The 27,960-nt window shown below is 40.3% G+C and overlaps 1 protein-coding gene across 1 annotated transcript; it reads right to left on the reverse strand.

Moving 5' to 3' along the window:
* Nucleotides 1-27,936, reverse strand: Gbs-70E (Glycogen binding subunit 70E). Its single transcript, XM_019049049.2, has 3 exons — nt 26,674-27,936; nt 7,605-7,954; nt 1-5,621 (listed from the first exon to the last, which is right to left on the reverse strand). Exons 2-3 carry the CDS (start codon nt 7,944-7,946, stop codon nt 4,974-4,976), a joined length of 990 nt encoding a protein of 329 aa, XP_018904594.2. The 5' UTR covers nt 7,947-7,954; nt 26,674-27,936; the 3' UTR covers nt 1-4,973.
* Nucleotides 27,937-27,960: the final 24 nt, after the last annotated feature.

The raw sequence follows: 27,960 nt of genomic DNA on the forward strand, positions 1-27,960 counted from the left end.
TAGATGATAATATTTTATATGAGTTTATTTTACAAAAATACACACAATATACAATATAACTTGTAAAATTCATGATTTCTGAAATGCACAGAGAAAGACTATCATGTAAATAATTATTCCTAGAATAACAAACATTGTTTGGTCCAGCAGAAGTATTTCATAGACTGAACTGAAGTCAAACAGTTAAAATGGAGCAAAAGAAAAACAAATATAAGAGACCAAAGAAACCAACCAGAAATAAACCAAGAAAAACAAAGATGGAAAAGAATATTAAACGATTCTGCTGAAAAAAATTATTGGCAGCTGATTACCTACAACCTTTGGGAAAAATAATTTAATTCATCGAAATGCTTTTGTGTCCTAGTGTTAGAGCAACAGTTTGCATATAAATCAACTATCTAGCTCTTTTCCAATGATACAGATGGTGAAAAAATGAAAATAAAAAAAATAAATTGATAAATCAAATTTGAAATTTTGAAAAAACAGAAATGAAACACACAGATTTCAACTTGGAATTTCTCAGAATTTTCTACTCCATGGTACACAGTCCTCTCCATGCATTGAAATATTAAAGAGTGACAATTTCAACAATCGATGAAGAATTGCTGCATAAAAAAAGGATAAAATGATGTTGATTAAACTGCTCACAGAGTTACAAACTTCGTATTTTTACATTCTAGAATTGATTTTAACAAGCATGATTAAATACTTCTATCTATAAGTGAAAAAAAAAACAAATAATTTCAGCTGGAACATCTAACTAATGAGTATGTACATTAGAGTTTGAAGAATAAGCTGACATCAAATTGTGGCGTATTTACTCATTCGAGCAATGGCCGACTATACTTTTTACAGAAAATAAATTAAAAATCTAAAATCAATAGTAGATATAAAATTGAATAGGTAATAATTACATTTATAATTACATCAGTCTTTTTTCTTTTCTTTTTTTTTCTTCCTTAATGTTTTCAAATCAAAAATAGTATAGAGAAAACAAGTCTAGAATTCCACAAACATAAAATCAATTAAATATAATTTTCATGGAATAAAATTTCCTCGCAATTTTTGGAGATTTTATCTCATTTTCTGTTTTTTTGTTACCTACACTAAACCTAAACACTAAAAAGATGCTAAATATTAAAAAATAATGTCATTTTTTTAAACAAACGAGGTGCTGATTTCCTCACAGAATGACCCGTTTAGTCAGCTATATGATTAAATTTCATAAAATTTTGGCAATTATTTTTTTGGAAGAAACCGCCCAGTTCAAACTCAAATACCTAAATAAAGTATGTAAAGACTGAAAATAGTTAAATGAAGGTTAGATTTTATGCTGAAGATTTCGAAGTGTTGAAACTTTTGAAGGTATGAGGAGATACTTGTAAATTATCCACTTATTTGTATTGAGGAGTTGAAAAAGAAATAGAAAAAAGGGGGAGGGAGTGCAGAACTTCGGCGTTGAGGGCTACAAAATATGTAAGTTGAAAAAAAATATAATACAAATTCAAAAAAGCTCATGTTGATAGAAGCGAATACCCCCCAAAAAAATAAAGGAATGAAACTTTATAAAAAATTTAGATCGATAGGAGTAAAACTTACGAATGGACATTGAAATTTCGAGACTAAAAGAACATCATAATGGGATGCTGTCAGGGAAATTTAGGGCACTAACGCATTGTTTTGCTCTTTCTCCATACGCACGATATAACAGATTAAAAAGAAAGGAATTAAGAACAATTAAAGATAGAAACGACTTTCATAATTTATGGTATATCAAAAGTCAACCAATCGACAATGTGAGGTTTTGAACCTCTTTTTTTCAAATTATATTTTAGAAAATGAGAGATATAGGAACATTTATTTTGTATAACACAAGAGGGAGAGCGTACCGAGAATATTTGTCAAAATAAAAATTGAATTTTTTTTCACGGAAGAGATTTAATCAATTTCTACTAAACTGACTCAGCAGCATGTAGGCTATTGTAAAAATCTGTGAGGAGACTTAAAGGAAGAAAAAACAAGAAAGTTAAAATACAAATCATAATTATTGAGCATAATCTGGCAGAAATATTCACTTATTTAAGTTGGCATAATTGCCTCACTTGTACTGGTTACCTGGCTTTCCTCCGACTTACTCTTGGTGCAAATATCAATGATCATTTCTAAAGAGGCTAAAAATGGCGATGCGTGGATAAAAATTGTAAAGTCACAATATAGGCTACAAATTAAAGGCACAGTGCCGAAACTTTATAATAATTTTAAGACATATGAAGAAGCGGAAGTTTGAGGGTGTCCTTGGGATGAGAGGGTAAAATATACCTGATACCATTTTTTACAGATCATAGGTGCTTTACAGAATTTCATCTATTTCTGAAACCTATAAATTTACTTGCATCCTTCGAGCAAATTGAATTTTTCTTTTTTCGAATATGGAACATGGAACGATGCATAAAGCATTGAAAATTTTCCACGATAAATTCCGCCTTTAGAGCTCACATCCAGGTTATCAATAGTATATTAATCACCATGGGTTGAAATTCTAAATAAAAAGCACGATCAAAGCACGCGACAAAGAATGTAAAAATTACATAGGCAGAAATATACAGAGACAAAGTTCAAGTTTTTTTTCTTACTCTGATAAGTTTTGTGGATTTAGGTTCCTTGTACAGAGACTTGCACTCGTCTGCTTGCAGTTACAGACTCTCGACGAACCGCAAGGAGCATGATCAACAGGTGTATAGGGCAATGAGAAATGGAACTCCTGGTTGATCACTGCCCAGATGAACTATGCTATCAATAACTGATAAAGATTCACTGCTTCCGTCTCAGGTTTAACAAGCGCACGGCGTTTAATGCAAAAATAAATTTAGATAATTAAAAGACTACACGTCATCAAACATCAAGTAGCTTTTTTCATCTTTCTGATCTAAACACCCATGGAATCACGGCAAATTCCATTACTATCCACAATCCTATTTATCACCTCTTAAATTCTGGCACCTCCAGTGAACGATCATGTATGACCGTTTTCAAGTGAGTCTTTGAGTACCGAGGAAATTTTTGCCCGCTCAATGTAGATTCTGTCATTAAAAATATTAACGTCCCGTATGTAAAGAGAGTACAACAGCTTCTCCATTCACTCTCAGCCTCTGTGACCATACAAATAGGACAGGAACATTATACAGGTAAAATTTAAGAAGAAACTTAATAAATTCGAAGAAAAAACTATAGAAAAGAAAAAAATGTAACATGATGAAAATGGTTAGAGATGTCATTTTAAACCGATGGTGAAATAATGGTTACGTAGATTGTTTAAAAAACTGAAGCTCGTAATAAATCTAAGACAGGCATTTACATAGACTGTTACTAAACTTCAAATTATGAACTGAAAAATATATTTAAATCAAACTAATGTCAACTTATTTGATCAAAATTTTACATGTTTCAAGCTAATGGCATTAGTAAATCTTGAAAACATAATACTGAAAACAGGTAACAGGTGACTAACTGCAATAAGCTGATTGTAAGAAGGAGAGACAATTACCCTCTTCATTAGTTGATTTTAATTGTGGGGAAGGGGTATTTTGAGGCTCATAACAAAATATGTCGAAACTACACGACGAATGAATTTTGAAAAAAATTCATGATGAGCGATTCTACGAATTTAGGTACTAAAGAGTAGAATATGTATTGAGTCTTTACAGTAAGCTGTAAGGCATTAAAATGATATTTATAATTTGGTATTGTGAGACTGAAAAATATGGATTATCACGAATATTTATACGGGAAAACTTTTAAAAGGTGATATTCTTGGCTTATTATTATAGATTTCTTGAAAGAGTCATGAAACATTTTTTTTTCTTTTTAAAAATTAAAAGACATAAAACCGTTTGAATTATTGAGAGAAACTAATCAAACTTATCAAATAATTACGCCTGAGTGTAATCTTCTCGTAAAAAATGGTCAGGGCGTGTAAAAGTAAAAACAAGACAAGAAACGACATCTTAAGACTAAATTTTTTTTAAAAAAGTAATAAATAAAATATGACGAACAGACAAAGCCATAAAGTGGCGACAACCTGCTATCATTATCACATGGACGAATAAAAACGTGTGATTCGTAAAGAAGACTTCTGAAACGTCCTCCAAATTAAATTTTACTATGTTGCAAACAGAATGGCGTGGGAGATTATTTTCTATCGACACTTCATTTTAATTTTACAGCCACCTTCGTACATTCAGGGAGGCTCTGTCGAACATAGAAAATTAAATCACTGAAGAACTTGAGGACGTAAAAAAATTTTCATAACTGTCTCGAGGTTAAAAAAAATTATTCAAGACCAACTAAACTTTAACACATACCTAGAAAACCCTTTCCCTGACTCTTAAACTTTCCCCTTGACATTTTAATACTTCAGTCTCTCCTATCTGAATCCTAACGCATTTAAATCATACTATTTCAAAATATGTTTACGAGCAGGAGTGTAAAAAAATGTCTAACAAAATAGGTACAGTTACGTTCATTAGTCGAGACAAACCATAGCCTCAACTTACCTACTCAACCATAACAAGAAAGCTCAACGCACTCACGATAAGTAAGTGCGCTTTTTCACAACTTGAATCCTGATCGGCTCCCCAAACTATCTCATTCAAACAATTGAGAATCCCTCAGATTTGGTTTAAATAACAGTATAATCGTGACATTTATAATGGGTCGATCACAAAAATATCAACTGCAATGAAATTATTCACGAGTGCCTATCCTTGTAGGAAAACACTTAAAAAAGGCAAGTGAGCACTCAACGGGTCAGGAGCAGGTTCTGCAGACACCCGCATCGACATCTCCTCCAGGCTAGCGAGTACCTGTTCGAAGTGCCAGCTTCGATCGGAAGCTCAACAACAGAGGTCTGCAGCGCTGGTCAGTGTTTGTGGTCAGACAAATTACTGAAGTATGAATCAGAGCTCAAAACCATCTCACCAATACGGCCCCTCGTTGACAAGATGGTTCCAGCTGGCGAATTCGGACCAAGTGTCCAACTTGGCCCTCACCGCATCAGTGTATCGTTTCGGCTGGGTTTGGGCCGGGCTTGGCTCTGGCTTGAAGATGAAAGGCTTCTCCGCGATCTTCCTTTTGATCACGTAGTTTTGGCCGTTGTTGTTATCCCAGTGCTCCGTCGAGTCGTATTGGTAGCAAACGCACAGCTCTACTACATTGGCGACGGGTGGCAGCGCCAGCTTGAAGTTGAAGGTGTCGTAGAGCACCTGAACGGCGGAGTTGACGGTGTTGTTTATGAAAGTGGCATGCGTGTCCTGGTAAGTGAGCCAGTTGTCAGTGGTCGAGCGGACGAAGACGTCTTTCTTGAAGGAGAGGTTTTTCACTTTGATCGTGCCGGAGATCTCCTGGTCTTTGACGATGACGTTCTCCAGGGAGACATTGCAGGTGTCCAGCCTCTTGCGGAAGGACACGTAATCGGAGGCCGGTTGCGAGAAGGTGATCTCCCATGAGTCGGTGCTGGTTGGACTGCTGCTCTTCGGCCCGGTTGGAGGGGACGATGGAATGAAGTCGAGGGTTCGTGAACGCCAATAGCCTCGCTGAGCTGGTGATTCTGTCATGAGGCGAACCTGAAACAAATCCAATTCAAGTTGGTCAGCATCGTTTGATATTTGGACGTATCTCTGCGAGACGGAACTAGAGAGGTGCGAGAAAAAAGGGGTGTGCTCGTTAGTCCAGGGCCGTGAGAATGAATGGGAATTATAAAGCGCCAGTGACGTCAGCGGCGGCGACGGGAGGGACGATAAGGATGCTGCCGAATTAACTCATGAGTCCTGTCCACAACGCTCTTGTCACGTGCCCACGGCTCATGAGTGCCGCATACAGGTAGAGCTTAGTTCTATTTGATAGAATGTAAAATCCCGCTTTTCCATTTTCCCTAAAGGAATCACGCCCACTTTTACATTGTTTCTTATCAAGCTAAAACGAGCACAGGCACATCTCGATCTTCCCCACACGTCTCTAGTTCCGTTTAGCAAAAAAATGTCCATTTAAGAGAGTACACTTAAGTTTGAATGAAATAAGTTTAATGAGTGACACACGGGTCTTGGCATTTTTCCACCCGACGTGGTTCCTATAAGGATTGAAAGACGGTTTCAAAAAAGGGCGGAGTTTCTTCAAAAAAATACGATCTATAAACTTTTTTTTTTTGAGGTAAACTGATACAAAAAAGGCAAATGAGCAAGTGATTCGTAAGTTGTGGAGGGGTGTTCGGAAGTGTTCCTGAACCAACGACCGATCGGTCGTTCGCGAACTGCGTAGACAATGGGAAAATTGCGAGGTTACGACTTCGGAAAATGGATGTCATTACGTTTTGATAAAAAATCAGTTCATTTTTGCGTGCACCTTCCAAAGTTGTGTGTACGCGCTGCCCTACACAATTCCAAAGATCTTTCGCAAAAGTTGGATGGAGCGGAACGCATTTTGCAATTATTCTGACTCCCGAGAAGGTAGGTTTGCATATGATCGAAATGAAGGAGAGCGTGGACTCTTCTCGGCTGATTTAGAGACTTTAACGCATGGGTAGAAAAGTTAGACGGGGCGAAACACACAATACAAGTATTTTGACCTCCGAGAGGATAACTTAAAGGAGAACAAATGGATTACATTTTGCAATAAGGAACCACACGGGGGGAAAAAGAAACACATTGGATCCTGAGTCCTGACTCATGAAAACATTGACAAGAAAAAATACTCTTGATTCAATCGGATTTTTGCATAAATCAAGAACCAAACCTCTTGATTTGAGCGGATTTCCTTTTGATTTAAGCAAAAATCTGATTGAATCAAGAGTATTTTTTCTTGTCAATGTTTTTATGAGTCTGGACTCTAGATTCAATGTGGTTTTTTTCCAGTGTGGTGATTGAATCAAGAGTATTTTTCTTGTCGATGTTTTTAAGAGTCTGGACTCTAGATCCAATGTGCTTTTTTTCCAATGCACTATCTCTGGCTCTTCTGCAAAAGCACCTCTCTGCATTGGAGAACCAATGGCATATATGGATTGCATTTTGCAAAAAGGAACCACTAGCATTGCAATGATGCTAAGATTGTGCAACTTCATCGTTTGCAATAAAATTGCGGAAATCGTGAAAAACTATGAAATTTAGATGGTAATTTTTGTCTTAAATTTACAGTTTTTAGCGAGTAAAATAGAAACTATTAATGGATAATCGGGTTTTTCCTCCAAGACAAAAGAAGTTGCACAATCTTAGCAACATTGCAATGCTAGTGGTTCCTTTTTGCAAAATGCAATCCATATGTTGTTTCTAAAATGAGCCAGAAATAGTGGTTCCTTATTGCAAAATGCAGTCCAAATGAAGGAGATGGTGTTCTATGTCATCCAAACTATTCGGTTCGTTAAACTCAACAATCTGTTCGTGAAACTGATATGATTACAACATTCTAAGGGGGGGGGGGGGGGCGAGACCCCTCGGGCTCCACCCATGGATTTACTTTAAATTTAAAGCTTAGTGCTCCTACTGTGCTCTCCATTAGGGTCGTGAAGTATTCTGAAGTTATATTTCTAAAAGTATTTCTAAAGTATGAGAACTTACTTGTGTGAGTGACAGTCCTCTGTCATCGGCGAAAACGACCTTCTTCTTGAGGCGTGTGGGTGATGGAGCGTCGTTCTCGTCGGAGGATGAGCCGGAGTCGTCTGAGCTGGATTGGCGGGTCACGAGGCAGGGTCGGGGGGCCGGCGGGGGGGCCGAGAAGGACTTGCCAATGAGGCCCAGAGGGGTGGGCTGCGCCGGGCGGGATAGGCGCTGGGCCTGCGAGTGGGTTTGCCGCGGGAAGTAGGAGCGCGGCCACGGGGCCAGGCCCGGGAAGAACCCGGAGGCCGATGGTGAGTGCCCCACCCGCATCTCGAAGTCGGTTGGCATCGCTACTGAACACATTGTCACGCCTGCAACACACAAAAACGCAAACATCGTTACAAGTGGCTCTTCAATTTTCTCCGACGAGGGTTCATCACAAGTGGTGGAAAAGAAACATCATGGAGGTTCTCTGGGACGGATTCAAAAAGAGGGGCGATTATCCCCCTCCTCCATTCGACATACTGGAGAATTTGAACATGCTTCATCTGAGAGTGCTCAATGAGCTAAGTTTACAGAGTTTTTCATAATTTTTTTCTGAAATATGGAAGAGTATAAAAATAGATTCAAAAGTGAGGAAATGTGCCGCCTCTTGATGTCAACCAGTATTTCCCATTTAAACACATGCATTTTAGCTGATTTTGTCATATTTTTATATTTCCTCAAAAAATTTCTCAATTTAGAGACCAAGGCTATCCTCGTGCCCAGTGCTCTTGGTAATTTCATTTTAAACACGGAATTCACGAAATTTCAGACACCTGCAAATTCTCCATTCGTAAAATGTAAAAACGCGTATCTCCATTGCGACGTTTTAAAATCTCCGGTGTTAATTTCTTTTTTATTCCATGATCAATAAACAATTGAACGTCATTGTTGAAAAGAAAACCAGTGCACCTTTGAAACATTTAATCCACAAGGAAATCATTTGTTGCCTCGCGAATTCCCTACTCCCAGCGGGAACCTTAAAATGTTCGCTACTCTGACGTAAGGACGTATCTCGATTCTCGCAGCCCCAAAGCATAGATTCATACCGACGTATTTATGGTAAAAGAAACTATGTTGCACACAAACCCTATGTACATAGTTCCTTTTAGCATAAATACGTCCATATGTAAAACAGGGCCCACGTGGAAATTGAAATACACCCCCACGTCAGAGGGGCGACAAAGTGATGCTCAAAATCCGTTTATGAGGGACTATACCATATTTTGACCCTGATGTTCAGGGCCTGAACGCGGGAGTCCTGACTATCCCTGAGTGCAAGCGACTGACCTGAAAACCAGGGAGCGGAACCCGACACTCCTGTCGGAGGCAAAAGCGCGAGAGAAGACATTCTCGGCTCAGCGGATGAGCACCGAGATCAAGGTTAACAATTGACAAGAGTGACGAGTGGACGCATTTATGCTAAAAGGAACTATGTGCATAGGTTTTGCGTCGACATAGTTGCTTTTAGCATGACCCGCGATGACACAGTACGATAAACTTGCGCCGGAGAAACTTGTGCGGGGGAGCGGACAGGAGCTTTCGGCTGGAACGTTCTGACGTGTCTCCTTGCGTTCCTCAAGGAAAAATTCCATTGCCGGTACTTCCGCGAAAGACGGGATAGCATACTAATGGCGTGACGTGCTTTGCGAATATCGATTGATCTGCCATTTAAACCTATGGAAAAGGATCGATCAACAGGGTGTTCGCTACGAACGCTAATAATCGATTATTTACCGCAGCTTCAAATGGGATATATCGATAATCGATCGTTGCCGCCTCGCTGCTGTAGCATACTAGCAGAGAACTCACATCGGGCACTGAAAAACGGTCATAGCGCGTCTTTTAAATTTGATTACCTGCATGTCTTTATTACCCAAACGAAAGGAACGTACTGCATTCCGACGTTGCAAAATTTTTACTGCTAAATTGTTTTTATACCAAGGAACTGCTGGTCACTTGGTTTTTACTAGGACTTCTTGCAAAAATCAACAGAATGCGGGGCAAAAATCACATTTTGGGGGAAAATTAGACGACATTTTACAATCAGAGGCTACAGTTCGCACAATGTCCTCTTTTTCTATCAGTTTTAATAATCGGTCCGCAGGAGGCGCACCCCTGTAAGGAAAACACCATACTGACAAGAGACAATCGTAGCGAGAAATCGGTACGGTGGCAGTGGCGTGGCGTTCTTTGCGACATATCGATTGATAAGCCACTCAAACCTATGAAAAAAGATCGATTATCAGGGTGTTCGCAGCGAACACCTTAATAATCGATTCTTTACCATAGCTTCAAATGGCAAGATATCGATAATCGATTATTCACGCCACGCCACTGTACGGTGGGCTCCCGGCAAGGTTACCAGATTGCACGGTAAAATTTGGATATTTTATATCGGTTTACACGGGGAAATGTCCTGCTTCTTAGCACTTGATGGCAACCATGGCTCGCGGAAAAGCGACACTGCCGGAACCGATGCGGACGGGAAATAAGGCGGAAGCCGGGTCCGGGTTCGGGAGCCAAAAACGGCGCCGCGGCGACCGCGGCATGCGACAATCGGGGACACCTCCCCCCCTTCCGCCCCGCTCCACGAGTGGTCCCGTCGTGGCATAGAATAATAAAGCTAACGCCTATAGAAGGAACACTCGCGTAAGCGGCCGTTGTGACTCTCGCCTGTTGTGTCCAGGTTTGGTTAGGTCCCGTTGCCCTATACTTTTCTGAACCCGCCAGCTCTTTGCAAGGTTGTCAAATGTAATAGTAGGGCCCAGCTAATTGCAGGGTTGCCAAATGTAATCAGTGGTGCCAAAGAAGAGTCTAATGTTATGTAAGTGTAAAAGTCACTGCCACAGAGTAAAAGAGTTTGAGTATCAAAATTAATGTAACGAAAACGATTTCCACAGCCTCGTCGTGCTCATGCTGGCCAGATGACTGATAAAATCACATGTGATCAGCTACAGTTAGAGTGTTACAGTTGGCTATTGCCGCCATTTTCATTTCTGAATGTAAACAATACCCGCCAGCTCCAGCTCAAGAGCTCCAGGTCCCTGTTCTTCTTCTTCGTCACGAAATCTGCGGAGTGTCTTCTATAGGGTAGCCTTTATTCTATGGCGTGGAGTCGGATAGCTCGTCTCACCTTGGACCCGGAATCCGGAATCCGTCTAGAGTCGCGACGACGGATCCGCCTGGGACGGGAACCCCGGGATGCCCCCCCCCCCCCCCCCCCCCCCCCCACTATCGGCGTCGTCGCGTGCGCTCGCGAAAATTACCGATACATCGATGTAATGTACGCGGAAGTACAGTGAAATCTCGCTATACGATGAGTCGGACTACGGGTTAGACGAAACCCCGCTATAGTAGGAAATTCTTTCGGTCCCCGAACACAACCGCGAGGGGCAGTGTTAAATAATGAGAAATGATGAAATATCGCGAAAATTTCTAATGACAACTTTTCCTCCACCCGCAAGGGGAACTGGAAAGAAAAAAAAACCCAATTGTGGATTGAGAAGATTTCCTCATTTTTCGCGGAGGAAAAGTTGCTTAGGTCGAGGAAAAAGTTTCGGTAAACCCGACGAAAATTCGATCCGAATCCGTTCATTTCAAGGTTTGTGCTGGTACCGTTATTCTCCGTAACACACTCTGATAAGCTCTAAATGTACCCATACTGCTTTAAAAAAGTGTATCATTTATTGTCGTTTTCTTTGTACGCAAATTTATAACCAGGGATGGAGAGATTAATTTTCACAATATGTCAAATTCCACGGAAGAGGCCTCAAAAATATTATCCTGAATTCTTTTATTGTTCCTAATCAATTTAACTGGATTTCTTTTCCTCGAAACTATGTTTCTGATCTTCAGTTCAAACTTCAACCCGTCATAACCCTGGTTAAATTTAAATTTTTTTGGCGCCGAAAAATTTGTCAAAGCATTTTAGGAACTAACATCCTAGTGCTCACGGACACTGGACAGCCACACGTACTCACAGTTCTACAACCAAAACTAAAGAACCCTCCTTGCTCGGTGATTTCCTTATACTTAATGGACTGCAACCACCTGAACTGCCCTGGAGTGGATTTATCGAATGCCTCATCGCGCGACAATGGTGCAAATCAAAGTTCACGTTCTGCCAAATTTTACTCCTACGAAGAGACAGAGGCCAAAGTATGAGTCATGTTGAGGTCGTAGTGAGTGAACTTTTGACTCGCCACTCACTGCCAGCACAGAGGAGCATGATATTACACAACAGGGCTGTTAGGGAACACAGCATGCAGGAATCCCGGATATCGCAAAGATTTTTGATATCGATAAACAAAGTGCAAAATCACGTAGCTCCATTGCGGTGTTTCAAAATTTCCGCTTTAATTTCATTTTTTCGAAGAGAAACAAACCAACTTTATTGCTTGAAATTTAATCAGAATGGAAAAGAAAAATCAAGAAATTAAATTGACTATAGTTTCCCAAAGAAAAAATAAAGTATGACAGCAACTTCGCAAACGAAGATACGTGGTTTCGAACTACACTGAAAAAAAATCTCGGCGTATTTACTAAGAAAATGAATATCGAACCCGGTGGCCGTTTATGCGGATGTGTGAGTTTGCCGTTATAATATTACCCGAACACGTAAAATCAGAGGAGAAAACCCAGATTGTAATAATTACTTCAGATTTATGGTTGTGATAATTGGCCATGAAACAGCTAAAATTACACGAGAATCGCCGCCTTAATATTCTAAATTGTTCGTTTCACTTCCCCTTGTTTATATATATAGGTATTTATTTATGACGTAAAGAGACCATAATGCGCTTTGGTGCAAAGTAATTGCACAGTACAATCCCACGATAAACATGATCTACTTACTTTTTAATCAGAGAGATTTTTTTTTTTTCAAAAGAAGAATAAAATAAGATTACATGAATACATGTCAACCGCAGTGCCGTGAAATTTGGAATGGGGTTGACTAATGAAGAAATGAGAATTGTTAGGCGAGGCATAAAACAATGGATCGCAAAAGAACTTCGAAACAGCCATTGAAAACCTATCTAAGCCAAAAAGGGCAAATTTTCTTTAATAAATACGTTATTTGTATAATATTAGGACATTTTTTTTTTTTTTTTTTTTTTTTTTGAGCTCTCTCGAATCATTCTTTACACAAACGGTTGCCGCATCCCTCATATAACTGCCAAGAAAGGATTAATTTTCTCAAGTGCATCAAGAATATCAATTATTCTGCAATTAATGGAAACAATTAACGGCAGCACTATCCAAGACATTAAAAAATTTTTTTTTAAAGACTTGACAATAACGTGCAGGCAAAGATCACGTGTTATTGGCACGCGAAACTAATTTGGGTGCTCAATCAAAGGGCACGGTGGGGTAGGTCAAAAATACTTCAAAGGGAAATAATTTAATTACATTTTAGCTCCTAGGAGAACCCATGATGAGAGCTGCTTAGCATTTTAAGTATCTAACACAGCATACCTGGGCACTGACATAGGTTGAGAATTCTTTTTCTCAATGAGTTTTCAGGACCAGAGATCCCAGAAACAAGTATAAAAAGATAAACTAAACAAACGGAAACATCGAATAAATAAATACTGATAATTTGCTTCCCGTCAAAAACTGCTTCTGTTTGAGTAAAATCAGTGAAAAGTCGATAACATATGAGACGCATTTCAATATCAATGCGATAATGGTAGGTGAGGAGTAATGTGGCATTGAGCTCTTTATTACAAAAACATTGGAACAGTTTTGTGCATTGCTTCTTAAATACAATACCTGTGAGTTTGGTCAAAGAAATCGGCGGTATGATGCTTTATATCAGTCGGTGCTTTATCCGCTTAGTTAATACGGCCAATTGAGGAAAGAAGAGTGAGGAAGAGAGAAAATTCCATTGCAGCGTTTTAAAATCTCGCGGAAATATGATTTTCCGACTGAAAAATGCATGCACATTTTTACTTGAAATATCGGATTATTTTATGCTAAATATTATTTCAATTAGTGAGAATTTGCGTGATAAAAAAATAATGCGCAGCAGCTTTGGTATAAAACTTTGAATTGTTCACGGAAACTTTACGGCTCACTTGCAAAGTAACAGCACGTTTACTTATGCAGATTCCTTATAACGAATCATAAAGAATATATCATGATTCATTACGTTTTCTGCGGGTAAACAGGGCTCGAGGGTACGTTTCAAATTCCAAATCCTTTGGTCGCCATGACTTTTCCCAGCGATCATGCAAAGACTGAACGGCAGACTCCAACATAAAATTGAAGGTCTTTTATAATTATTTTCCAACTGACGCATACGTGTGTTCGTTCGTTAAGTTTTTTTAAAAATAAGTTAAACTTAACTTCATAAAAAACAAAGCAAGCACTAAACTCTTCCGGACTATTATACATAGACGAGCATTTTAAAGTAATTTTCTGTCGAACGGTGGTTATGTCGAAAACGTAACGCACGCATTTCCTCGAATAGGCTACTATTGCGGCACTTGGGGTGCTATCTTGCCTACCTCGAAAATTGAAGGCGCAGAAAGAAGGAAACATTTGCGCAGCTTCCACACTTGGGACGATTCTGCATCTCCAAGACACCAATCATATTTTTTAACCCTCGGGGAGAAAACAAAAAAAAAAGTTGGATGTTTGCTCCATCGTTGATAGATGATGAGCTTTGATATTTAGAGAATCCAAGAATTTGGGACAAGCTACCCACCACCACCTCGCGCCAGGCGATAATGCACGCATAAGTTAGAGCGAGTCCCTCTCTATCGAATAGGATGGAGCTGATCCCACTAGGATCAAATGGTGAGACATTTTAACTTTTTTCTTATTTTCCGAGTACTTATTTGGCACAGTCCCTGAATTCCTTCAGCGTATACGATTAGGGTTTCTCTAACCGAGGCGTAAAATAACGGGGTGCCAATTGGACTAGATTCATTTGAGCCAAAGTAGTAATAAGATCTGTAAAACAGGCAAAAATTCGCATCAATGTCCATAGTTTATGTGAATGGCAGCCTCTGAAACAAGTTGACGCAGTTCGTGACCTGATGATCGGTGTGCCGAATAAATAAAGAACCAAAAAAATAAAGGCCGGTTGAAATCACGTGAATTACGTCCATGCACCTGACCTCTACGGTTCAACTACGTAATTTGCGATTGTGGCAGGGTGCAGAAAGCAACCGCGGAGTTATCGTGAAGTACTATGAATGTCTGTAGGGAAAGTAATTAGCGCGCGATTACGTCCAAACTCTCGAACACAAGACAATGAAAAATCAAGAAGCTATATTCGCAGAAAATTGTGCCCCTGTCTTAAGTGACATTGCGAATCTGAATATACTGGGCTCAATCTTGAAGGACTCATATTAATATGACTGCATGTTAAGAAGTTGTATTAAAGTTGCTTAAGTTGGTTAAGTTGTTGAAGTTGTATGCTGCCGTTCTAAGGAAAAACGCGCGCATGAGCCTCAGACGTTGCCAAATCTCCCCGATAAAATATTTATTTTTGAAGAAATTTATCTAAATCTATCCTTGAAATAAATTATCAGATATTAGTGTATTTTCCGAGGGAAAAATACACTATTATAGATTAAATTGCGAACAAAAGTGTCTGAAAAATTGGAAGAAAACTATTCAGATTTTCTCAGTACATTCGGGTTTTATCGAAAAAATGTGGCAACGTCTGAAGGTTCCTACGGCGTTTTTCCTTACCATGGCAGTATGGTTGAATGTATGGTTAAAGTCGAGAAAAACAAGTCAGGAGTGGTTCTAAGCTTAGCTAGTTGTCTTGTGTCTCCTATATCAAAAATTCAAAACGAGAAAAAATATTTCGAGGTAGGAAAAGGGCGATGGACTTTTAGTAACAGGAACAAAACTTCAAACCTCTTTTACCACTTTTTTTAAAATAATTTTGAGACGATTTAGCCCTTTCCTGTCAACTCAGTAAATTTGTATAGGGATAATTTAAAATCTTTTTTTCAAGTTCAATTTTCAAATGTTCATGGATAAGACTATAAATTAAGAGAAAAAATGGTTTGAATATTTGCGAGTCAAAAATGTTGCATTCCTTTTTGAAGGAAATGCTTGAATTTGTTTTAAATTTGAGTTCAAGTGATTGTTAAGTTGTTGAGCAAGGGGTGTTAGCGAAGAAACTCTGGTGCGCATAATCCATTTACGTCTGGTCACCATTGGGCAGAGCCTACTTAGCGACGATCACGAGCTAATGTTGACTATTGTTTTCGTTCGTAGGTAGAAAGTGAAAGACAGATGAATGGGCGTCTCGTAGACCAATAGGACATCCCTATAATAGTCACCAGACATCTGACGTCACATCATTGCGCCTACGGCGGAACTTCCTCGGAAATACGCGGTTTGCCTAAAAAATCTCAACAGACGCGATTTAACAATGGACTGCTTTATATCCGTGACATAACTGCGGAGACATTTCTGGAAAGAATTCAAAGGGTAGTTGGCGACGGCGAGGGTGGGAGGTGAAGAGTTATTTTGCCCTTGCCGCGGAAACCACGGCTGTGAAAGAGGTTCTCACGAGTCGTTTTTCCGGATTACTCAACGTTTTCCTCTTCTGATTCGTTGTAAACAGAACCCAAACCCAAAGAATATTGAGATTCACGAGTTTACGAGGACCATTTTCATCTATTATCCGATGGTATTTGTCCCCAAAAATGTCTTTCTCGCCCAAAAATGATGGTATTTTTTAAAAGAGGGATCGTTAAGTAACACTCGGCCTTACCCCCACAGGAAAAAATCAAACTCGTTCATTGGAAACTTGCATGTATGCTAGGACCGAAGGAGCACTGTTCCTTAGGAAAAATTTGCGAGAGAAAACATATTTTCAAGTCATAAATACTTAAGCTTGAGGAAATACTTGAAATTAACTCTGGAAAGTAACTCTGGTAGTAAAAATTGGATATTTAAAATACTGCGGCTGCTCCAAATTCGGGCTGGGACTGGTTGCCAGGCGAGCGCAACGCCCAACTCGCGTATTTTTCGAAGAGATAACTATTCGTGCTCGCAGGAAATTTTGTAGTATACCCGGAAAAATGAAGGCGCACTGTAGCAAAAGATAATGAGTATATTTGGATTGCATCTTGCAAAAAGGAACCAAGAGCATTCCAATGTCGCTAAGATTGTGCAAATGTTTTTACCTTGCAAATATCGACTGATCATCTAGGCAAGTTTCATCTTTACTCCCAATAATCTATAAATTCAAGACGAAATTAACCATTGTATAAATACAATTTTTTGCAAGATCTCAGAAATTTTACCTTAAAGAATGATAGGTTGCACAATCTTAGCTACATTGGAATGCTTTTGGTTGCTTCTTGCAAAATGCAATCCATTTACGAACACCTTCGTTCAGCTCCAAGCCAACAATTTTAATTTTTTCGTCCGAAACGGCCGATCATCGGAATCACCCCACCTGTCTCGAGAAAATAGGTATTTACTTCTCGAATTCGTTGCCGACCCCTTTTTTCTGAAACAGGAAACTATTGATGCAATCAATCATCAACGCGCCCGCATCGCGCGAGAAGCAAGAGAACAAAATAAAACCAAAGACTCTCTTTATAAATAGAAGAGACTGAAAAGACTAGATTACGGGGCGATCCACTTTACGAGCGACTAATAATAAACCTTTCTCGGGACCCGAGATTCGAACCCAGTGTCTGATGCACGTGGGTCAATTGACCATTAAGTGAATTGCTCTCCGCAAGCTGCTCCTTAAGAAAAAGCTACCTCATAACTTACAGAGCGCTGAAGAAGTGAACTTCAGTCTCATTCGGGTATGTTATCAGATTGGGTTATGAGTTTGGGAAACCCCTGCCCCACGCATTACGGTTTTGTTTTGGTGAAATGGAATGTTCATGAAAAAAGTACCCTTAGCAATCAGATTCTTTAGAGAACAACATGGGAACACACTTTCGTAATTATTATTTTAAAATCTTGATTTTCACTTCGAGGGGTACTTGGGCCGCCTTTCGTACATCACTTATTGCCAAATTCAACAGGGCAATTCAATTTTTTACGAGTGAACGTTTGTGCGGATTCCTTTGAATATTTTAAGGTCTTTGCTTCTTAAATATGCAGGAAAGCCACTGTTTGCACAAAAATGCACGCAATTATTTTTATGTAAAAAATTAAATTGCACGATTAAATTTGGCAATAGCTGATGTGACTTGGTTCCTTTCTGCTTAACGCGGTCCATTTTAACACTATGATCCCACCGTAAAATGAGTCAGTGTGAACGAAAACACGCCAACTCGAAAAAATGAAAATAATCAAGACACACACAAAACTGCACAGTAGGTGAAGAAGTTGGTCTAAGAAAAATTTTTTTAGTGCCGAAGGACAAGGACTTAAGAGCCTATTAAAGGTCCAAGCTGGAATAGATACGCCAACTTCAATGACCTTTATGAAAATTGACTGTCTTTGATGAAAACTAAGCGTTTTCGAGTTACAGAGTTGGTGTGTTTTCGTTCTCACTGATTCAAATACAGTCAGTGTCTGAAGTCCGCATCGCCAGAATCAGGCATCACCCCTGAAACTTTTGAACAAATTGAGATCGAGACTTGAAAGTGCTCCTGGGTCAAAGGAAACGACTTTTGGGGACCTCCAAAATTTTGAGGGGACCGACCCTGAAAAGAAGGCAAGAACTCTAAGGGTTACAGGGATGGTATGGGACTTTTGAATCACTCTGTATGAATTTCAGAACACAATGTTTTTTGAAAAGTGTTTTAAAAAGGCCTTCGTCAACTCTTGATCTGATGACCAAGGTTCAGTATGTCTCACTGACGTTGTGTCGCATTATCATACCAATCGCCTCAGATTGCATGGTGCATACCTTAAAAACCGCCAAGAATAAGACTGCATACCACTGCGGAACAATCGCAACGGCTTTGCAAGGTTGGACAATCGTCAAGATACGAATTTTAATTTTTGGCGGGCAATGACTGGTAAAAAGATCAATTTGAGCTCAGAAAAATTGCAAAACTCGTTCGAAAACCAGGTCAAACTCATTGTCAGTTGAATTTAGTTCAGGAAGACAGCGCAGTTCGCCGAACCTTGACATAACGTTCAACCGTCTAAACCGGACCTTAGTTTGACTGCATTTTGCTTGCGGGAACTACAATTTCTGGCTCAGCTTAGTGCCATTAGTTTCCGCATGCACATAAGTGTTTTTACGGATGTGCCAGAAATTGCAGTTCTCAATAGCACAATGTAGTTCAGTTGAGCTTCAGTAGAGGTCCGGGTTTTCAATCAAGACCTCTACTTAAGCAAGGTTGCTGACAGGTGCAGTTATGATAACGTCAAACGTTGTCAACAACCTGCTCCTACTTATAGTTGCCACCCCTTTTTTCATCCTAAAGGTCTCTTTCAGATCCATTGTCCATGTTCTTTCTGTCAAAGCACTCTACTCTGGACAAGCCCGCAGTTCATCAAAGTTGCCCTATGGAAGTCCGCTCGCATTAATGGAAATTGAGTGCACTGGGATTATAGTATTCTCTCCGAAAGTTGCGCTCATCCTGGAGATGATCTCTGCCCGTTGCGACTATCAGTCACTGCTCGGAAGATGCTGAGGTAGCCTACTAACAATAGACTCAAATGAATTGGGTGCGATAAACCAAGCACACGCCGCGAAGTCGTGTTGGGCCACCCTGCCACTCGTCTCAGTATCAGGAGCAGCAATAATTAGTGAAGAGACGATGAAAAAATGAAGAAAAACAAGGTGGGAGCATCTCGGTGCGTGAGCTTGGGTAAGATAATGTCCGCCTGATTTGACGAGGCCAATGATTGACGGACAGAGATGAGCTTTAATCGCACAGTGGTGTTGCAAGATCTCACGAAAAAAGGATTTATCCCGTGAGTGGAGGCCAATGAGTGGTTCCACATGTTTATAGGGTCTTAAATCATACCAACTTCGCCCTTGACCAAGACCTATCTTTGAGATTGCAACCAGGGGAAATGCGAAGAAGGGACCGACCATGAGGATTTTTCGCCCTCTACCCCTACACCGAAGGGGGTCGTTTAAGCATTAAGTAAGCCATTTAGTCAGTTTAACCCTCCCTCCCCCACAAGCATACCCTTAAGCCAACCTCTCATCCTCCTCCTTTCAGTCACATATTTTTTTTTTTAAGCGGGAGACTTACATAAGCCTGGGCCTAAACTTTCCAGCCGCTCATAATAAGACCCCGTGATCCAAGCCCTAACACACCCCCCCCCCCCCCTATGAACAATGCCCCATCAAAGAAGGCTAACTTAAATTTCCACAAAAAACCTGCGCTGAAACTGTCCAGTTACTGAGCAACTTTTATTATGGTAGATTCTGCGACATTGAACGGTCAAGTCAATCGTCCGCGCAGATTGTTGATATTTATGACCGATTAAGGGTAGAGCGTGCTTATTGAGATTGTTTAAAGCTGACAAAATGGAACGATTTTTTTACCGTTCTTTTATGTTGTTTAAAGGTAATGATAAGACCCAAGCGCAGAAAGTTGAGCTTTGAGGATCAATGTGGGATGTAGAGCTTGGGCTTCTCGCCGCGATAAGGGGCCGTCCCTGGGCTGTAGGTGGGGAGGGGGTCGAAGAAAAAGTTACGTCATTTTGTCTTTACGTGTTATAGGATAAGAACCTACGTCACAAAAGCATTACAAGGGCGGAGGGAGGAAGGGTCAAAAATGCCAAAAAACCGCGTTACGTAATTTAGGGACGGCCCCTAATTTAAAATTATTTGATATTTTTAGACGCGAGAATAAGTTTTATTCGATTTTGTCTTATTCTAATGCAATGACGTTATGGTCAGTGTTGCGCAAGATGGATTGAGACCGTGAAGTAAATTTTTAAAAATTCACGTTTCGCTTGAATTCCTCGGAGGGAACTTCGATATATTGGAGAGAGCAACTTTGCATTAAGGTAAATATCTCGGCTTCCGATTACGTAATCGACCAATATTGACACTTCAAACGTATATCTATTAGCTGATCAACTTATGGATAAAAATAAGCCAGGCTTGCGTTAAGGTTGTTTATTCTGCAGGAAAAATGTCTCCTCCCCGTGTCCTTCATGTCATGTAAGTCATCACACAGAGAAATTTTGTGGTTTCTCTTGATGATTCTAATAAGATTTACATAGTACCAAATGGGACGACACAGTGTCGTAGCCAAACATTTTAGGGCACAAATTTTAAGAGGGGGCACTCTCAATTTTTTATCAGAAGGGGCTAAGAAGAGTGATACCTAAAAATTCTCAGTAAATAACGCTTTTTTGGATACAATTTTGGGTCCCGGGCATGTGCATGTACATGTTTATAAGTCGCCAAACCGTCGATAATAACAGCTGTTGAGACTTCCTCGCAACGTTTCGGACTTTCGCGGTGAATACTATTCCAGGTATTTTCTTTCAAAAAGTAATTTGGTGTGAGAACAGAGGAGATTTCACAGAAATCTTGTTAAAATCATACAGCAGCTACGTTGCTCAAAAATAAAATTGTCATAGTTCTCGTTCTCTTTTGCAGTTTTCTCGTCCTCTTCTATAGTTCTAGTATTTCATGAGCTCTAAGACATTGCACTTAATTGAGCCGAATTAAAAGAATTTAAATGCTGGAACAGGTCATTCAGAGCTGAACTCATCGATTACTTAATAAAATAATTTGCACTGATCACTCCACGTGGACTATCGATACGACTAAGCTGGAAAAATCGTGACATTAGGACCTCTCCGATTTTCCTCGTTGGTCCCCTTGAAATGATCGAAATCGGATTTTAGTTCATGTTTGCCTGTCAAACCCGTGGGTCATGCAAGATCACTCGCGTGGTGATGGATTTTCCTCAGTTTTGACCATAAGGAAAATCACAGTCGGAAGTGTGATAAGAGGATGATTAATGATCATCAACTTAATCGTCTGGATCGCAGACTTAAAAGGCGTAATTTCGCAGAAGACGTTCATTCACATGAGTACCGAAAATAGAACCGATAATCAAGACAGCACGAGACACACGCTAAAAGCTTTCATTGAATCAGGAGGCTCGGCTGAAATTAAACTCATTGTTAGTGCAACACGTGAATCGTGATTGCACTTTGCACCGACATCTCGCGTGTGCCTTGCATAAATTCGTCGCCTTCAACGTGATCAACCCATAAGGCTGCACGAGATTCGATGATGTAACCCGAACAGTCGGGGGAATCGGTATCGTTCGGTCATTTTTAAAATTTGTCAAGTTTTGCGCACTTCCTCGTGAAAAATAACCGTACATGGACGTATTATTGCAAAAAGAACTATGGGCATAGGGTTTGCGTGGAACTTAGTTCCTTTTAGCATAAATACGTCCGTATCATGTTTGTCACGGAAGGGCGAGAGGCTATCTTGTTATGAAGTTTGTGCATTTTCTACCACTGCCTTCGCTTACTTCAAGATCCTGTAATGAAAATTTTAAAAAATCTGCGGGAAATGAGTTGAAAATCACATTTTAACGCTTTATTGCGCTGCTGCATTGTTCAAAATTTCGTGAATACGAATAACAACTAAAGACAATACTGCCGTGCTAAGGAAGAACGCCGTAAGAACATTCGAGAGTTTCCAAATTTCCTCTCAGAAAATATTTATTTTTAAAGAAAGTTATGAATATTTTTCCTTGAAATTTTCAGGAACTTTAGGTGAAATTGCTAACAAAATTATCTGAAAAATTGAAGGAAAAATATTTACAAATTTTCCAGAAAATTCGTGGTTTACCAAAGGAAATTTGGCAACGCCTGAAGGTTCATACGGCGTTCTTCCTTAGCACGGCAGAATAGGGTCCTCGATTTCATCGTAGTTTTTGTCCAAGAGATGGAAACTTGACTCTCCTTAAGGATACAAATCGTCGCTCTTCTTACGTATAAAGGGCGTATCTCCATTACCGCATGAGCCCCAGAAAGCATGGAATTATATGTAAAACAAGGCTCATGTGGAAATCCAGATACTCCCTTACGTCAGAAGAGCAACGAAATATGTAGCATTCTACGTATAGATCTTTCTTACGTGCTAAAAAACTTGCTGTTTATAGGAGCTTGAATACATCGGATTCAAAGGTTGTCGGCGACTTCTGAGTCGGCCGCTGAACCTGAAACGCTGATATATTATGTCTACATGTGTGTAAAAAATTGGATTACCTATTTAAAACACATTCCACATGTATATTTTCACATGTGAAGCTCACGGTCTGAAATTAAGGCTCTCGTATCTGGAATATTTATACAGGGCGATTCAAAAGTATCGCACCATCCCCAACAAATCCTAAGGTCTAAGGCTCTAAGGTTCTTGCCTTTCTTCAGCGTAGTCCCTACAAAATTTTGGAGATTCCCAAAGGTCGTTTCCTTTGACCCTACAGCACTATCAAGTATCCATCTCCATTTTTTCAAAAGTTATAGAGGTGATATGCCTGGTGCTGTTGGTGCGGTGTGGGACAGGGGAATGGGACTTATGGATCATCTTGTACATTCTGCGTTTTTATAAAGGCAACAAAAGCGTCTATTTCTTAGGGATTTGCTTAAATCTTCGATGAGTTTTTTGGGCCGAGATGCCAAAAACTTAAAAATAATAATTAATGTCTGAGTTTGATAAGTACGTTGCTGCAAAACAACCAAAATGTTTGAGCTTGGAAAAAGGAAAATTATCAACACAAGTCACGCCTGCTCACACCGGCATCATGCATGGAAAAATGTAAACAAACGCGTCCAGGAACCCCAGTCTTGTAGAGGCCTTCGACCAACCCTTAGCGAAGACTCCTGCAAATGGTGAACTCTGTTCTCTGGGCCGCACAGTGGGTCGAGTCAATCAGAGAAGTCGGACATGAAATGTTTAACTAAAACTGCAAATTTTGATGTTTAATTCGTCACATTCTAAATTTCAAGGGGCGCCTCCGCATGAAATTTTCACGAGAAAACCAATGGAACCACTTTTAAAACCTCAAAGTTTTGTATGAACGGAGCTATGAGCTTTTAAAGTTTCCAAATTTTGTCCAACCTTCCTTACTGACTCGATCCATTGTGGGCCGCCGCGCGTCAACATTGCCCATTCGAACCCATTTCCTGAAACTGCAAAATCGCCAATGTTCCGGGATGGCCACTCAATCATCAATTGTCCTCGACATATGGGGTCACTAAACGTGACCAACCCACGTGACCTGAGGGTGAAAACGGGACCTCCAACACCCGCGTTGCCATTGAGTTCTTAATCTTCGAATTCTTGCATGCATCTCCTTGCTTGAGGACTTGAGGAGGTGCTTTACAAACTGAACTCAACAACACTGCATTGTGTCCACCATATATCGCGGTGCACGATTACATATCCGCAAATATTCAGACGGCAGTAGACTGTCTCCATCGTGACGTTATCATGAGAATTCTTCAAAATGAGTTAACAGGGTGTCTCTAAAAAGAAGACCCGACACTCAGTGGCAAAAGTAGTCTCTTTTCTAGGGTTTTTCTGCATCCAGATTCTTTGGCATTGTGCATACCATATCATATTCCAGCAGCTTTTTTCAGCCCTAATAATTCTCTACTAAAAGTGGCTCATGAAAGCTGACTGTTCCAATTTTCAAACGCTCAAACTTCGAAAAAAATCTACCTAATCCATTTTCTGACGATCGATATTCCGGACAATGATCAGAAAATGGTCAATTTGACAACATTAGGTTCAGTGAACCGGTTTAGATCTATGTCTGCTCTTATCAACGCTTATACGCAGACGGTTATCAGGCTACGCGTACGAGTGTAACCCGTGCTCTATTTCTTGAAAAACATCTAACTGCAGAGCAGAAATATCGCATGGGAGAGACAAACAAAAATCTTGTGATCACGATAATCAGGAGCAACAAGCAAATGCCGGTCCATAATAACCATTGGTCAGAATATTGGACCGCGAGTCTTGACGTTAGAGGTATATTCCTAAACTCTCCCTGTATGGACCTTTTTTCCGGATAGTAATCACGCTAAGATACCCAGAGAATGCATTTTTACGTACTTCAAGTTCAAAATTATGAAGCATACTACCGCCTAAATCAGGAAACTTTAAGCTCTGGAGTCTTGATCACGCGTTGATCACGCCATTCATGAGTCATTCTGGCTATTTTGAGACATCGATTTTATGACAGATTACTAGCTATACTACTCCGGGCTAGATGAGTATCGCGAGACCCATGTTGACACTTCTAAAAATATTGTGGAGGCACACACGATGCATCGGTGCGTTGCGCAATCGAGTTGAAGAAACTCACTCCTCACTTAACGTAACACGTGACGTTTCTCAAAACAACCCCTAACTCGGGGGGGGGGGGGAGAAAAGACGTGGTAATGATATCGTTAAAGGGGGGATCACTTATATAGTCGGGAGAGGATGGTATTTAGATATACGAGTGTAGTTCAGAATCCGCAAAATTTCAAATTTGTATCTCTTTTGGACTTTATTTTGGAATGAGGAGTCGCTATTCCTGGCTCATCCATGAAAGCACCGAGGGTGGCGGTACATGCGGTGTTTCTAAATTGATCTAGAAATGGTGGTTCCTTATCGCTGAATGTAATTAGACCATATTTCTGATTTCCGTTATCTAAAACTGGACTAGTTGTAGGTAATACCAGGCTAACATCAGCATCCCAATCACGATGATATTCTGGTGGACACCCGGTCCAGAGGATGGTTTATCCGCAGTCAAATGGAATTACCAAGTTCCACCCTGTTTGCGATCGATGAAATTGCCGGGTGGATTCCCCATGTGATTTCTGTTCCAATTAGCTCGTGGCTGTAACAAGGCGAATTTCGCCCCTTATCTTAAGAGGGTAGTTCTGTGCCGCCCCCCCCCCCGCCGCCGCCGCCAAAAAAATTTAAGGAATGTTTACCATTCATTTTGTTATTATTATCATACTCACCTTTACTTAGAATGTTTGAAATTTCATAAAAAAAATCTCCACGGAGCAAAAGTGCCGTAGTATTTCTATTTTTCAAATAGTTCAGATTTTCTCTGAAAAATTCATACATGAAAACACCAGCGGAGGGGGGATTACGTAACAAATTAGAAAAAAATCAATTTGTTAGTATTTGAGGAAGAGGTTGAAAGACTTTCGATTTGGAAATAGTCATTGTGTCCAAAATCAAATCACTTGAATCAAATACTTTGAAAATCCATGGTGTTGTTGTTACGACAGGAATTTCATGCTGTACTGTACCGATGCCAATGCCCAGTGTTATACGGACAAGTTAACTCTCTGCCCTTCTGGTGTATTCAAATGTGAAAAGAAAAGACGAAGAAAAATATAGATAAGGCTGATGTATGGAGTGGAAAAAACTTGGTGCATTTTTGTAAGTACCTAGTTGAAAAGTTAGTTTAGAATAAAGAACACTAGGTGATCAGTCCGCCAAACTTATCACAGTCTGAATCAATCTGGAGGAGTTGATGAAAATTCCTCACTTTCACCCTTTCACCCTAGCCCCCTTCTCTACTCTATTTCCTATTCCTTTTTTCCTGATATGCTTCACTTTTCTTTTCAAAGAGATCTGATACGCGATTGATCCATTAAATTCAGAATCACGACCTCTTGCGCTTCTAATTGAATCAGTGAGAACGAAGACACACCAACTCGTAACTCGAAAATGCTCATTTTGTATTAAAGACAGTCAATTTTCATAAAAGTCATTGAAGGTAGCGTATCTGTTCCAACTTGGACCTTTAAAGTATCCTTAAGTACTTGTCTCTCGGGACCAAAATTATTTTTCTTAGACTAACTTATTCACGCACCGTGCAGTTTCGTGTGGGCCTTGATTATTTTCATTTTTTCGAGTTGGTGTGTTTACGTTCTCACTGATTCAATTATGATCAGGTCTTTTCGCAATCAATTTATACTCTGCACTCTGAATAATTTCAGCCGAGTTATCACGATGTCCCAAAGAAAAGAAAGACCTAGAAAAGCGGGAAAATCGAGGCCACTCGCCGGGCTAAGCTAGGGTGTCGGCGAGAACTAAGCTATATAAGCATACAACTACGAATGAAACAAGAACAAAACTTACGAGTTGTTGTAATTCCGGGGGCTGAGATGTAAGATAAAATTTGCTCCAGGCAAATTTTCGGACACAGTGAACTTATTTCATGACAAAACGACCCGACAAGGGGGTTATCCGCGGGAGCGGAGCGCACTTTAGACAAGCATCGCGAAACTAAAACTACTGACTAAAACTTAAAGAACTAAAAACAAGGACTAAACTAAACGGATGAAAAAAAAAGAAAAGAAAAAAGCTTTTGGAAAGCAGGGGGTCAATTTTAGGACGGCATCGCGAAAGAGCGACCAACCGCAGGGCCACACGTTCAAGCGCAAACTGATTCCGGTGTCCGCTTAGAGCGCCGAGATGGGCCACGAAGCGAGACGCGTCATCACGGGGATCGAGTCCGCGAGTCGAGCCGCTCACTTTGGACTTCACTTTGCGCGCCCGGTTACCACGAGCACGGGATCATTTAACTTTGGATTTTACGGACTTTGGAAAGGTCTAGGACTTTCAGGATGTCAGGTAAGAGTATAGGTCAAATTAGGTCGAAATTGAAACTCTGGGCTGAGAGAAAATGAAGGATTTTGAAGACTTTAAGGTGTTAGGACAAAAAAGATTCTGGGAATGAAGGTCGAAGTTGAAACTTTGGGCTAAGAGAAAATGAAGGATTTTGAAGACTTCAAGGTGTTGGGACAAAAAAGATTTTGGGAATTTAGGTCGCGATTGAAACTTGGGGCTGAGAAAAATTGAAGGGTTTTAAAGACTTTAAGGTGTGACAAATAAAGATAATGGGAATTTCAGGGCTTGGGAATGAGTAGGGGAGGGGGAGGGGGATGACAGGAAATTTCAAACCACCATCAAAAATTTGGTTGTCACGGTTGGGTTAAGCTAAAAGTTCCGAGCGTAGTTTTAACACTTTGTCCGCATCACGCTAATAGCTCGGTTTCAGCAAGGCTGAAAACCGGGATTGTAACCGCGTCGGGCACTGATTTCCGTCGCACAAAACTTTGTTCACTTTTGAGCAACTTTATCTTCGGCTGTGGTTCACGTTCTTGCAGCACTTTAAATCCAGAGTTGAAATTCAGAGCTTTCGAGGAGCGAGATTTTCGATGCGAGGTTGGTCAGAGAATCCGAAACTTCAGCTTCAACGACTGATTTGAACTCCACGGCGGAAGCAGCTACGGTTGAGACGTGGGCGTCTCGCACATACTCACACTTGGATGCGCGGAGCGGCGTGTGGTATCACGGCGATTGAAGGAGCGTCGAAACACGACTACGGATAATGACTGAGCCGCGGCGCGAGGAACTCCCATA

This window comes from Bemisia tabaci, chromosome 4, assembly GCF_918797505.1.
Source record: "Bemisia tabaci chromosome 4, PGI_BMITA_v3".
NCBI lineage: Eukaryota > Metazoa > Arthropoda > Insecta > Hemiptera > Aleyrodidae > Bemisia > Bemisia tabaci.